Source organism: Leuciscus leuciscus (assembly GCF_965113295.1).
Source record: "Leuciscus leuciscus genome assembly, chromosome: 20".
NCBI lineage: Eukaryota > Metazoa > Chordata > Actinopteri > Cypriniformes > Leuciscidae > Leuciscus > Leuciscus leuciscus.
In genome coordinates, this window is record NC_138744.1 from 9,567,397 (window position 1) to 9,581,197 (window position 13,801).

A 13,801-nucleotide genomic window follows, 5' to 3' on the forward strand; every position below is an offset into this window, starting at 1 on the left:
GGACACTAAACCAGCCTCAGTCTCATGCTAATTCTCCACGAAGGGAAATGGACTTTCAGATTCTGTTAGTGACAAAATGAAGTCTATTCATGCCATTCACAAAGCAACTTTTAAATAGCATTTGCAGTGTTATAATATGTCAAAATTGACCTGGAGCCAATTGAATTGTCTTGTGTCATTCCAAAAGATTTATTTTCCATCAGACCACTGGGGTTATGGAACTTTTTTTAAAATCTAGGAATATTTGATTACTTTATGTTTAAGGTTGCTTGCATTTAGATACCAGATCTGTATTTGTATGTCATTGATATCTTCCACTCCTGAAATAAAGCCATCTCATAGTCTTAACACAGATACAACTTTTATGTAGTTGCATTCAAAAAAGACACCAACTCATGTTTATAATTTAAGTCTCTGAGTTAATCAGGTTTGGAGCAAAATCATTTGACCATCATCAGTGGAATTATTTATTGATTTATTTTCTACAGAATACCACAAAACAGAAACATTATTAATAGAATGTGTATTAATACGTTAAAATATGACCTAGTTTAATCGTGAATATTTTATATTTACACATTTCAAAATGCACACATATATATGTCTTAAAAAACAACAGCTGGAGAGGACTCCCAAAACCAAATGAGCTGATAAGCAGTATATGAAAAACGAAACGTCTTTTTGTAGTTCTGCTCCCTGAATGGAGCTCAGCCTTCTGGTCCACTGGATTAGGAATTCAACAAGTGTTGGATTGTTGGATTTCCATATCTGTCTGCACATTTTTACATTCCCTCAACACTCCATCATTGTCCCAAAGAAGGATCACTTGGGGATTGTGAAATACTCCTGGTGTTCAATGGACACTATTTTTTCCTCAGAGCCTCCACTTCATCCTATAAATATAAAGATATTGATTAATAAGTTGTACTTAGCATTAGGGAAGACTAGCATTAAAGGTGAGACTATATTTAAATTCAACAGTGTAAAATCTACAGGTAAACAATCTGCATCAGGGTAGAAGAGATAGATAGTACAGTTTTTATTATTATTTTTTTAACTTCCAGATATATATTTGGATATTTTTAAGGTTGCTTATGGATAAAATAGGAATCCTTATGACTACGGTTACGTGATGCAGATGTTTTATCAGTTCTATCATGTTGAAGAGGTTGTATTTTTAACTCACTGCTGCTCTCTTGAGGATTAAGACAGTATTTATTTAACTGGATTTATTTCAGTTTTTTTTTTTTTTTTTTACTGAAATAGCATTGACATAATTGAATGAGAAACTGATGTAAAAATAGATAAAATAAAAAAATATATATATAATTTTTTTTTTTTTAAATCGCCTTCTATTTTTTTTTTTCTCTTTTACAAGATATGAGACTTTATTATCTTCACAGAATAGACTCAAATCTAACAACACTCACCTGTAATTTCATCCGTTTTTCGGACTCGTTCTTCAGTTCATCTTTAAGGTCATTTATGTCTCTCCTGATGAGGGAAAGCAAAGAGGAATATTGCAATAAAAGATAAGTGTGATATGATCATCGGTGGTAGTCGGGGTTTATACTCACTCGTGCTGTGCTTTGAGGAGGTCCAGTGACATACGGAGATCTTTGAGTTCTATCAGCACAGAGGCCAGTGATGCAGTCTCGTCCTGAACCCCAGCTTTGCTTTCAGTCTGTGTCTTGGGTGGTGAAGTGCTCTTAGTTCCCTGGTCTGTCTTGGCGGGAGGAGCTGACAGAGGCTCTGGAACCTGTGAACAAATACCAGCAGCTGAGCAACTGAGGGATGAATATGTTAACAAATGGCTGTACATCACAGTTCAAAAGTTTGTGGTCAGTAAGAAAAGTCACCTCCAGGAGTGACCTCCTTTTATTCAGGAAAGAGGTATTAAATTGATCAAAAGTGACCCAAATAAATCCTAAGCTTTTAAACTTTCCATTCATCAAATATTCGACTGTTTCGACAAAATTATTAAGCAGCACAAATGTTCCTAACATTGATAGTAATATAAAATGTTTCTTGAGAAAATGATTTCTGAAGGATCATGTGACACTGAAGACTGAAGCAATGATGATGAAAATACAGCTTTGATCACAGGAATAAATTACATTATAAATACATTCTAATAGATAATTGTAATTATAATTTATCACTATATTACTGTTTTACTGTATTACGTTTGATCAAATAAATGCAGTCTTGGTGAGCAAAAGAGACTTCATTCAAAAACATCTTACCAACCTCAAACTTTTAAACAGTGGTATATATCAGACGTTTAAGAAGATGTTTTATAGACAAAAATAATTCCATAACGTAATATTCATTTTCCAACCTTTGGTAACACTTTAGAACAACTTTCATTAATAGGCCCTTAAAACATGATATAATGCTTTACAGATCAATAGTTACTGTGCATTCAAATATGAATATTTATGATAATATTATAGACCTATATGAATTACAGTTTCTTATATTTGAAGGTACATGAGGTAATCTGATCTGTGAAGCATTATATGATGTTATAATATTATTATTGAAAGTTATTGTAAAGAGTTATCCAAACCTCTGGAATATTTTGTGGTACTCCATCTTTCTCTCCTGAAGTTTCATTGTGGTCAGGTTCATCTGGAACCTTTATGAAAAACAGATGTTATTTGGATTATTTATCAAGACATTAGACTGAATATTTGAACTTGTTATTCAAAAAGAATGATTATAATATGTAATTAATAATCCAAAATCATGATTAATTATTGTAATTGATTGACAGCCCTAATTTTTGATTTTCCTCATTTTTATCATCATTCTCCATGCACCTCCCCAGACATGCTTTGGCTTGAGTGCCGCATCTTAAGCTTTGAAAACCACAAGTTTAATTAAACATTTTTAGGCTTGATTCATTAAATTGAGAACAGTTTGTTGAGAAGCGTTTCTAAGGATGGTGATGTTTAGAAGGCAGCTGACTGACTCTGAAATGGCGAATGGGAACATGGTTTGTGTAACATTAGCAACATATTATTAGCTGTTTGATAACGTAGTCAAGCCAAAGTCTAGTCATATTAATTAGTGTTATGTGTCTGTCGTTGTATATAGAGAGCAATACATAAAACGCATTACCATCCTGACACATCGACTTATAGACGACCCTGTGTAATTCACTCTTCCACTTCTTCTGAATCAGTTTCTGGTTCAAACATATATGGCTGAATTAAACCAGTTTTTCCACTTGCCATTGTGTAGCGTTTACTAAAGTAATGTTGACCGAGTGTATCAGCTATTTACAATGGTGTGATTGAGTGAAGGTGGAGACCAATTTGCATATTCATGGCTCTGCGTGTATAAGGGTGTAGTTACATTCAAGCTATTTTAAGGCATGAAGAAATTATTTACACAGGAAATGTCTAAATATGTCATCTTGGTGTTCAAAGATGAGTTTCAAGGGATAAAATTATTGACTACAGGGGGACTTTAAACTAAACGCCAATCAACTTGAATCCTGAAGCGTTTATGAGTGTCACGTCTGTGCCTTTGTGTTAAGCTCACTTGTGCGACAGTGGCGAGGGCTGTTGGTGGTCTTCTCTGTGGAGGTTTGGCTCTGTTGGCCGTGGGATGGCTCAGTTTCTCTGAGGACACGTCTACACCGTCAAACTGGTCAGGAGTCTTTTCTTTAACATCCTTAGTGTCTTTAACCTCTTTCTGTACTGGCGAGGCAGGGGGCTGTTGTCTTGCTGAGACAGCTTGTGGCTCTTCAACATTTCTAAGAAGGGGAAAAAATGCATTATGCATATTACACACATACAATATATTAAAATACAGAACAGGTTTTGTGTGTGTGTGTATGTGTGTGTGTGTGTGTGTGTGTGTGTGTGTGTGTGTGTGTGTGTGTGTGTTTAAGTGCATTGGTTTAAGAGAGTGAGGTCATTCAGTGCTTGCAGAAGAGGTGCGTCTTCAGCTGCTTCTAAATTTGTCTAATGTGTCTTAAAGTTTTGTGAGCTTTTTCAAGCAACACATTGCTTTGATTTCTTTTGGAAAACATAAGATTACCTGTTAAATGCTTGTAACGTCTTAGTTTGTGCATGCAATTCTGTCAGAATGACAGTTCTTTCTGTAAGCTCTGCCTTGAGCACATGGCAGTTTCTATTTTGTATATGCTCACTTAGAAAAACAGGAAACAGGCAGTTTGACTTTGTTTAGTCCCTCAGCAACTCATTCAATTTCCATCGCTCTTTACAAGACTGAACATTCACAGGCCCTTTAGAATAACACATAATGCTAAATGACTATCTGATGAGGGGGAATTGAGTCCCTGAGGAAAATAAAGTTGACCGATGGAAGGGGATTTTATTTTCTTTATTTTTTTCAGATTCCTTTTATATTTGGTGTTACTTGTGATGAGAGTCTCATGAAAAGCACCACAGAAGGTTGTATGCTCTAACATGATTTGCTAAGGCATCACTTACTTTGGTACTAGTTTTATGGGCTTCTCTTTGGCGGGTGGTGGAGGAACAGGTGGTTTGTGTAGACCAGGCAACTTGATTTTACCAGGTGGGTCACTTCGAAAGTCTTTTGTGTCTGGTTTCTCACCTGTGTGCAAAGACAAGAGATAAATACCATCATATTGGGTAAATTCCCTTAGACAGCAGTGCTTAAATGAAGTAATAAATGTTAGACATGTAATATAAATAAATATTTCATAAAAATTAAATAGTTTTAGGGTGTGTTCACAGTAACATTTGTAGTTCGGTTCTCGGTTCTTTTGGTCCAGACCAAGAGTGAAAACAATACATTTAGTCCTGGTTCACTTAGTGTTCACACTGTCATTTTTAACATTGAACCTAAAGATTAAAAAAAGGCTTTTATGACGCATGTTTTGCGACAGAACTTACTGGACATCCAAAACAATGATGTGTGCTGGATTAAATGTGTAGATATCTTTACAAGCCAAGAACTCACAAACAGCTCCAGGAATTCCTCCATTGAGGAAAATAATCTTCTGCAAGAAGACAAGGTTCCGATGCCTGTATCAAACTGTAATGGTTTAACATCGTAACTATGATGAGAAGAACCAGGTATGCTTGAGCATTCTGTCCTTTTTAGAGTTTGAGACCCACCCTTTCAGAGGTCTCGGTCCGCTAGTTTGGTGCACAAAAGGGTTTAGATGGCAGTGTTCACATTTATTCAAATGAACTGCAATTACAGAGCAATCGCACCGGAGTTCGTTTTAATCTAACCAAACCTGCCAAATGTGAACACACCCTTAGATATAAATTTACTCCAGAATAAGACCGATGTTATACTTCTAAAGGTTATTTATAGGTTTGATCTGAATTATTACTTTTAGTCTCTGTCTTTGGTTTCGTATCTGAGCTGTTCTGGTCCATCACTGGCATCTGATTCCCTGAGATTTAAGAAGATACAAGAATTATTCGTTTTTTCCATCAATGCAACAAACAAATGCAACAAACATGTAAATGTCATTGTTCTTCTCAAAGTTAATGGAAGCCAAATGTTGGCATTCCCTCCCATAAATAAAAAAGCCCAAGGCACTTGCATGGGGTATAATATTAAAAAGGCATTATCAAGATGTTAGATTATATGGTCACCCGGATGAAGGCTCTGTTGCATTGTGTAGATTGTGGATTTTAATATAAAAGCCCAATTTTAATAAAGCCTTTTTAATAACACACCCCACACGATAGGACAGTTTGCTGGATGGACTGCCAGAAGGGCAGCCAGAACCCTTAAAGCTATTTTTGCAACCATTCTCTTTACAATCACAAAAAAATCATTAAAATCACAAAATAAACATCACTTGAAGCATTCTCACAACTAAACAGGACACACGCTGGAGGTCTCAGTGGCATGAGAACTTGTAACTTTCCCTGACAAATGAGCATTTGTTTCCTGTGGCTACACAAAAAAATTCTCATGGGTTTCCTGAATAAACCCGAATGGCTTTAAGCATTAACAGTAATTAAACTGTGTCCTACAATATAGACCAGATCTCTATCCTCATTCAGAATTAGTCTTGTGCAGTCAAAATAAAATAAAACATTAAAGTCTAATCTAAGTCAAAATCAAATGGTTGCACAGATCTTGCCAGAGCCATAAATATAATGTAATTATTTCATCACATCCCATCGACCACTATGACAAGATATTTTCTTTTGAAACCAAATCTTCAATAAAACACTATTAAAAAACCCATTCTATGCCTTATGTAATTGCAAAGTCGTAAAACAAGGACAAGTGATATAACTGCAAATGCATCTGGAGAAGAAAAAAATCCAAGAATTAAAAATCCAGAAGAATAAATACAGTCTATACATACCATGTCAGTTTTTCAACATCACAACCCTATGTTCTTATGGAAATGAAGGCGTATATATAGAGAGCAGAGGGGTGCTCCACTCTGCCCTTTCTCTAGAGTATGGTCACATGACATCTCTTCATGGCCTACAACAACTTCCTGTCACAGCCCCACACAGCTGCATCAGTGTTTCTTAGAGCGGTTTGTGGTAATGTGTTATGTGTAAGAAAGTCAGATTCAGCAAAGAACAGAGATTTTTGCACCACTTTTCCAGGCTTTTAACATCACTTTAACACTGTCAAAGAGACAATTCCGCAGCAAAAAAAAAACATGATCATCCTGGGGGAAATGGCAGAAAGTTTCACGCTTGAGTGCAAAACAAAACGTGAGATGATCAAAAAGCCTACTTCCTGTCCTAGAAATGAGCTGTCAATAACAGGTGCAGAAACTGCATTTTAAAGTTTGTAGTTTCCATCAGAGAGTTTTTGTGAGCTACCAAACATAAGCTAACTTGTTAATTGTACATTTTTATTTTAAAAATAAAATCATATAGCCTAAGTTCATAGAACATAGAACGAACATAGATGAAAAAAACATAGGCCTACAGTAGCAATTCAGTTGTCTTTATTTGAGCATGCTGTGAAAATAATAATAGTAATAAAAGAAAAAAACTGAACTTGAACCTCCTCTAGTTAAGATTCTAAGTGATATCTAATAAGGACTGTGTCTCATTTCAAATAAGGGAAGTGTGTGACTACTGTGGGTAAGACAATGATGACATTTCCTTCATTAAAACCATAACTCAAGAGTCATTGTGTATATTTACCACTAATGAATTCCAGCCTTACAGGCATTCAAGTATTTTTGTCCTTTGATAAAATATATTCTTATTTGATGAAGACATCCGAGTTGTTATAAAGACACAAAACAGTTTATAAATTCAAATTCTGTTTATCAAGCTTAGCATAGGCCTATATACTATTTTATAATATATAACTTTGAATGGACTTTTGTATATTGATTTACAGATGCTATAATAAAGATGGACAAAAATAATATTTTCACATAACAAAATGTCTCCCCATGCAGGATACAAACCAACAAACTTTCGATTCAACCATTTAAAAAAAAAAAATGACAGTAACAAGTGCTTCAAAGACGGCCTGACATGTGACACTATGTTTTCCATCTAATTATAATCTCTATAATCTCTTAATGCAACAATTTCTAGCAACATTTCCAGCAACTGTACGTTCGATATAATCTGAAGAATCTTGTCGAACCAGCCCTGCCGCTATGACGGGTGCTGATGTCTTACCTGATTTTTTCTGAGAGCCAAGTCTCACCGGTGTCTGGCCTGCATTCCCAGTCTACGTAGGAAACAAGAAATTGTCAACCAGATATGGATTAGTCCTTTAGAGCAGGTTAACGCTCGCACTCTTTTCATGTAGGAAGAATCAAGTTACTGTTTTTAGTGTTCCTCTCCTCTAATGGAAACCTCTGAGTCAATCTCTTTTAATAAGCCCAAAGTAACAGGAAGAAAATACAGTCATGTATAGACCACAGTTAGCCGTCTTGTGTATCAAGGCATTAAAAACAGATTTACAGTACGTTCCACCTTAAAACAAACCGAACTATTTGTAAACTAGAATGAATATCCTTGGCGTTAAATCGGTTTTCTGAGCCAGCGCATTAGTAAAAGCCCAGAGCAGTGTTGACAAAAGGGAGACTCCCATTCTCTAACAGTACACAAATGGGCCAATCATGAGAACATTTCTCTGTCCCACACTCACATGAAGACCATCCCTTGGGATCACCATGACGAAGTTATCAGGAAAAAAGCCCCTGTATCCATTCAGTTCCCCCTCCCACCAGCCTTCGTCCTCAGTGGCCTTCAGGGAAAAGAAAAAGAAATGAAAAATATAAAGCTGACTCACTGAGCAGGAAAAGATACTAACTTGTATATGGGATATAAACAAACAAATTAGGACATGGTCAGTTATGAATACACATATGAGATCACTCCATTCTCTTTTTGTTTCATATACACACTACCTAGAAAAGTTTGGTTTTTAGTTCAGTTCTAAAAAAGTTTAGTTCAACTAAACATTTTTTTCAAATAAATGTATATTTTTATTCAGCAAGGATGAATTCATGAATGTCTGACATTACAGACATTCATAATGTAGATTTCTATTTTAAATAAACACTTTTCTTTTGAATCAAAGAAATTAAGCAGCACCAAATCAGGATATTACAATGATTTCTGAAGAATCATGTGACACTGAAGACTGGAGTAATGGCTGATGAAAATTCAGCTATGCTATCACATGAATAAATTACGTTTTAAAATATATCCCAAATAGAAAAAATATTTCACAATATTACTGTTTTTATTGTATTTTTGATCTAATAAATGTAACCTTAAAAAAGCATTAAAAATAAATAAATAATCATGTAATAAGTGAGATATTGTACAGCCATGTGGTCATATGCGGTCAAAATACACCCTTCAGAATGATACAAAATACAATGATGAATTTTGTGTTGGCATGCTTATCACCTCATCAGGGTTTATTATTTTGCTGTAATCATCAGCTGACTGTACATTATCCTTTACATACAAATCAGGTGAGCAACATTGTTTTTCTTTAGAAAATACACTGTGTGTTGTATAAATAGAAAGTAGTCTGTTGGTCACCTATGACACACCTTGCTGATAATAGTTATGACGTCTCCCTTCTTCAGGTTCAACTCGTCTTCAGCAACAGCGGTGTAGTCGAACATGGCCTGACAACATTCTTTTACTGTGGAGGAATTAAACATGCATTCAGCGACCGAAAAATTTACTGCTATTGTGATTAAACTTATTAGCAAATTTTCCATAATGGATTTGCTCTGGCAGGTTTAGTGGGTGAATCTAAAAAGCACATGTTCAAAGCACTGCTCTTCTTAGGGAAGTCCTTTAAGAATAGATCTTTTCATTCACTGATAACTGCAATAGCATTGTCTTAAGATTATATGTGCTTTCTTTGTCACTGTTTATAGGAATAGTGTTACTCTGTTCTCTTCAAGTTGAAGAGTGCAACCTCAAGCTCCAGCTAAACAGCATTTTAATTATTCAACAAGAAATCAACTGTATGATATGGCATGTTTTTAGACTTCTCACCGCTTGATGTTTTCCTCCGTAAACTTGGTCTCTGTTGTCCCTTTCCCTGTTAGAAAAAAGTTATATCATAATATATAAATAATAATAGAATATTATAATAGAATTATATTATTAATTAGTGCTGTCAAACCGATTAATCGCATCTAACAAAAGTTTGTTTACATAATATATGTATGTGTGTATATATATCTGTGTATATATATATAGATACATACATATATTTATATACACATATATATGTGGATATGTAAATATACATAGATACACACACAGACATATATATATGATATATATACACATTTAATTATATATATATATATACATACACACACACACACATACACACATATATATATATATTATGTAAACAAACTTTTGTTAAATGCGATTAATTGGTTTGACAGCACTACTGTTAATATAATATAATATAATATTCACTTCTTTATTGAAGAAATCTTCAGAGAGTTTAGGCCTGGCTTTGGCTTCAGTTATCTTGCCATCTGCAAACATTAAGAGGGTTCAGAAAGACAGTAGCAAACATTCACACAGAACGCATATTTGTTTTGAAAAACAAAAATGGACAAAAAAGACCCACAAGGTCTCAATTGTTTCCTGCAGGTATAAGAGATTTTCAGCATTTAGTCATTGTCCTAGGCTACTGATAAACTTTGGATGCTGTTATTTCCATTTGCCAACATGAGGACCAGAGCTGTGCCAGTAAGAGTTAAGAGCCCATTGTGATGCTGGGTAACAAGAATAAAACAATAAGAGACATCAGTCAAACCTTAGGCTAACTAAAACCAATAAAAATCGTATATGTCTGACAGAAACACTCTTCATGAAGCAGGTGTGGATTTTTACTATATACAAAAGACTTCTTGAGCCTATACTGCGAGATATTGGTTCATCACAAAAATAGGATGGCCAAGCAACAATTTGCTGTCTTTGTCCCAAAAATTACAGAGGGCGCTGTATCAATTGCAGCTATAAGACGATGCTCATTATATTAAAGAAATGTAAATCCTTACAGCTCTAGTTTTAGTGTACAAGCTTAGCTCACCCTTTGAAGGGACAAAAATTTCCTTCACAAAATTGGACGGAAAGGCTCCTATTTGGTTATTTTTCTTTCCCATCCACCATCCATCTTCAATCTACCAGACAAAAAAGAATGCAGATTAATTTGTATTAAAAAAGAAACATGACATTGTTACAAATATAAAATCTAATTTAGAACCATAAACATTTCAAACCATCATATATACACATTAAAAAATAAATCATTGATTTCACATATATTTACTTATTTGTTAAGCAGTCACGTGAAAAGTGAAATGATGTACTGTCAGACAGCCATTATCACACACACACACACACACACACACACACACACACACACACACACACAGGTGCTCTGATCATATTGTCAGGGTTTATTATTTTTCTGTAATGACAGCTGAATTTGAAAAGGAGCAGTGTGAACATTCTATCCAAATAAAAATAATACAGATTTGGAAAGACTTTCAATAATAAATTTACAGAATTTTGTATTATTATTATTTTGATTAAATATTCCATTACATTAACATGATGAGACAACCACTTCAGCAAGTATGTAGTAAACATGCTACACGAAACCATCCAAGTAAAATCTACTTTGCTCTAGTTGCGTTTATAGAAATGGGGTTTAATATACCTCTCTGATAATCTCGATGGTCTCTCCGACAACCAGCTCCAGCTCGTCCTCGTGCAGGGAAGTGTAGGGAAAAGCCACCTCGCATTTCCTCGTCTGTACCTTTGGTTTCTTCGCTGGAGAATTTAAGTAATTGGAAAACATATGGAACATGTCAGTACGTTCAGATGTGAGAACAAACTAAACAGAACTGGACTAGACTAGACTGCAAAAAGCACTTCTAGTTTTCACTTTTACAAGTAGCCCTACTTCACTTTTATGACAAGCACTGTTTTATGGCGGATATAGGGCAGCACTAGCCTATGGATTTTGGTGAGTATAATTTGGGACCGGATGTGGAAGCACAAACCCTTTCATTAGCCTAACGTTACTTATTTTAGTCTGCCAAGCTGAGATTCTTTGGACAACTTCAGACACTTCGTATGAAAAAGTTTTTGAATCTGCCACTGAAAAACTGATATTCATCTATCACAGATCTGGATATTTACGAGTCTTTAGTTTATTCTTGTTGGGGACTTTGATTTATCCAAGTTAATTAAAAAGATTCGCTCACCTTCTGCTGTTTATGTCATGTCAGTGAGTGTTCTAACGCGTGTGAGTGAGGTGTGTATGACTTGGAGATGCGCTGAGCAGACTTAACGGTGAATTATATCAAAGTATCGCGAGAGCGGTACTTTGATGTCATACACCAATCCTCTGCGCCGCTTTACACATGATTGAATCACTGACTCAACCGATTCGTTCAAAAATACTACTGACTTCTCAATAATTTGCATGACTTTGATCAAAATATAGAAAACGTACAACATTTGTAATTTGTGTCATTTTAATTAGTGGTAAATTCAGGGTGATTGGGACACTTTTTGCCATTAAGATGACTTGGAAAAAGTGTCCCAATCAACCTGAATTCACCCACTTTGTATGGTCATCATCATCATAATTCTAAAACCCCCATCTTGTTTAGTATCACTTCGAGAATATTTCAGCATTCAGATTCTAACGAGACTTGCAAATGATTGATTCGTTCACTTTAAACATACATATAACAAAATACTGTTATTTAACTTAAAATGGAGACTTACTTTTCCTCAAGCTTCTTGGTTCTCTGTTGCTGTCCCCTATTAGGTAAACAGGCACTTCCTGTGGGTAGAGAAGAGCTATTTTGATATGTATAGGAACTAGGGGAGCCATGGCAAGGCTTAAACATGACCACATGGAAACAATGTTCTAATAGATCCAGACCTTGACGAAGTTGCCAGGGAACATGCCTCTCTTTCCTCTCAGATCTCCCTCCAGCCATCCTTCTTCTTTGGCCTTTGAGACATTCTTTACCACATCCCCTACACACACTGTTAACTCATCTGGCATCGTCGCCTCAAAGTCTAGAAGCACAAGCACCTCTAGAATGGACAAAAGAAAGGTGAAGCCATTGGGAGTGAGTAGATTGGAGTGTTTTATACAATATTTTGGCTTGTACCTACACATTTTAACATATTTACATCTATTCCAAACATTTTCCCTTAAAATCAATGCAAAAATCTAGGCCAGATAAGATTGTTGCACTTTGTCAATCACCAGTAAGCCTTATATTTAATGAAATACGCTACAGATAAATGCGTCTAATTATGTGAAGGCATGATAAAACATGCCAAAGAGATGTGCCTTTCAAGTGCAATACTGGAGCTGGACATCCATGAGCAATGTGTTTCAACAGGCCTACAGGTATGCGAGTTGAACCTGAGGGACTTGAACTCAGGAATGTATATCAGTACAAAGATCCCGGCACATGATTCACAATGGCATTGCATACATCTGATTTCCTGTAAGAAACCCTTTGTGTGATTGGTCAGTCTGAATCTCAAGTCTCAATGACAGGCAATTTATGGTCTGGTAAACTCATAAAAACAGCCTTTAAATGAGATTAGTGTCTGCACATTTAATAACATAAACTGCCATCTCAAGTTTATTTACCATATAATGTAAATTGAAATATATATAATATAGTGTAACATGAAAATACACACAGAGTAAATTAGTGAATAATTAAATACATCCATAAATGTTAGTAGTAATATTAAAATATTAAATATATACGACAAAAAGCAGCTCATTCTAAACCATTCGTCACTTATTTGTAACTTATTGCAAAATTATATTACACTTGTTATATTACATTTCCCATTCATTTTGGCTACCGTTTACATAACCCAAATATCACAAACACTACAACTTGGCAAATCATAACAACAGATTATTTTAAAACAAGGCTTAAAAACTCACCCATGGCTCCTTTAAAACTGTGCTCAGAGCACCAAGTCAGACAATGTAGATTCTGTTCAGTTCTCAAAGTGTCACGGAATCCCTGTGAATTACTCAATCCAAATACAGCGAAGGCTTTCTAGGACCTCCTTCTTTCTAGTCAAACATTAGCATTGTTGAAGAAAACAAAATTCCCACCTAGTCAAGACACGTTATACAATGAGAGAGAGAGAGAGTGTGTAACAGGTGAGACAGGTTTGTATTGGTATGAGCCTCCTGGTGTCATGTGTCACAGCAAACATTACTGACAGTAGGTGTACTCACCTAGAAGGAATTCAAGGAAAAACCCTATGTTTAAATATAA

The 13,801-nt window shown here is 35.3% G+C and overlaps 1 protein-coding gene across 2 annotated transcripts; it reads right to left on the reverse strand.

Moving 5' to 3' along the window:
• Positions 1-453: 453 nt before the first annotated feature.
• Positions 454-13,626, reverse strand: sh3d21 (SH3 domain containing 21). Of its 2 annotated transcripts, XM_082148791.1 has the most exons (17): positions 13,459-13,626; positions 12,421-12,578; positions 12,261-12,318; positions 11,182-11,294; positions 10,549-10,639; positions 9,927-9,988; positions 9,489-9,534; positions 9,032-9,126; positions 8,113-8,211; positions 7,638-7,689; positions 5,345-5,407; positions 4,470-4,593; positions 3,553-3,766; positions 2,573-2,641; positions 1,578-1,759; positions 1,431-1,494; positions 454-893 (listed from the first exon to the last, which is right to left on the reverse strand). In XM_082148791.1, exons 1-17 carry the CDS (start codon positions 13,460-13,462, stop codon positions 864-866), a joined length of 1,524 nt encoding a protein of 507 aa, XP_082004917.1. In that variant the 5' UTR covers positions 13,463-13,626; the 3' UTR covers positions 454-863. The 2 variants fall into 2 exon arrangements, with proteins under 2 accessions (XP_082004917.1, XP_082004918.1); XM_082148792.1 differs by lacking the exon at positions 2,573-2,641 and having other exon boundaries at positions 13,459-13,621.
• Positions 13,627-13,801: the final 175 nt, after the last annotated feature.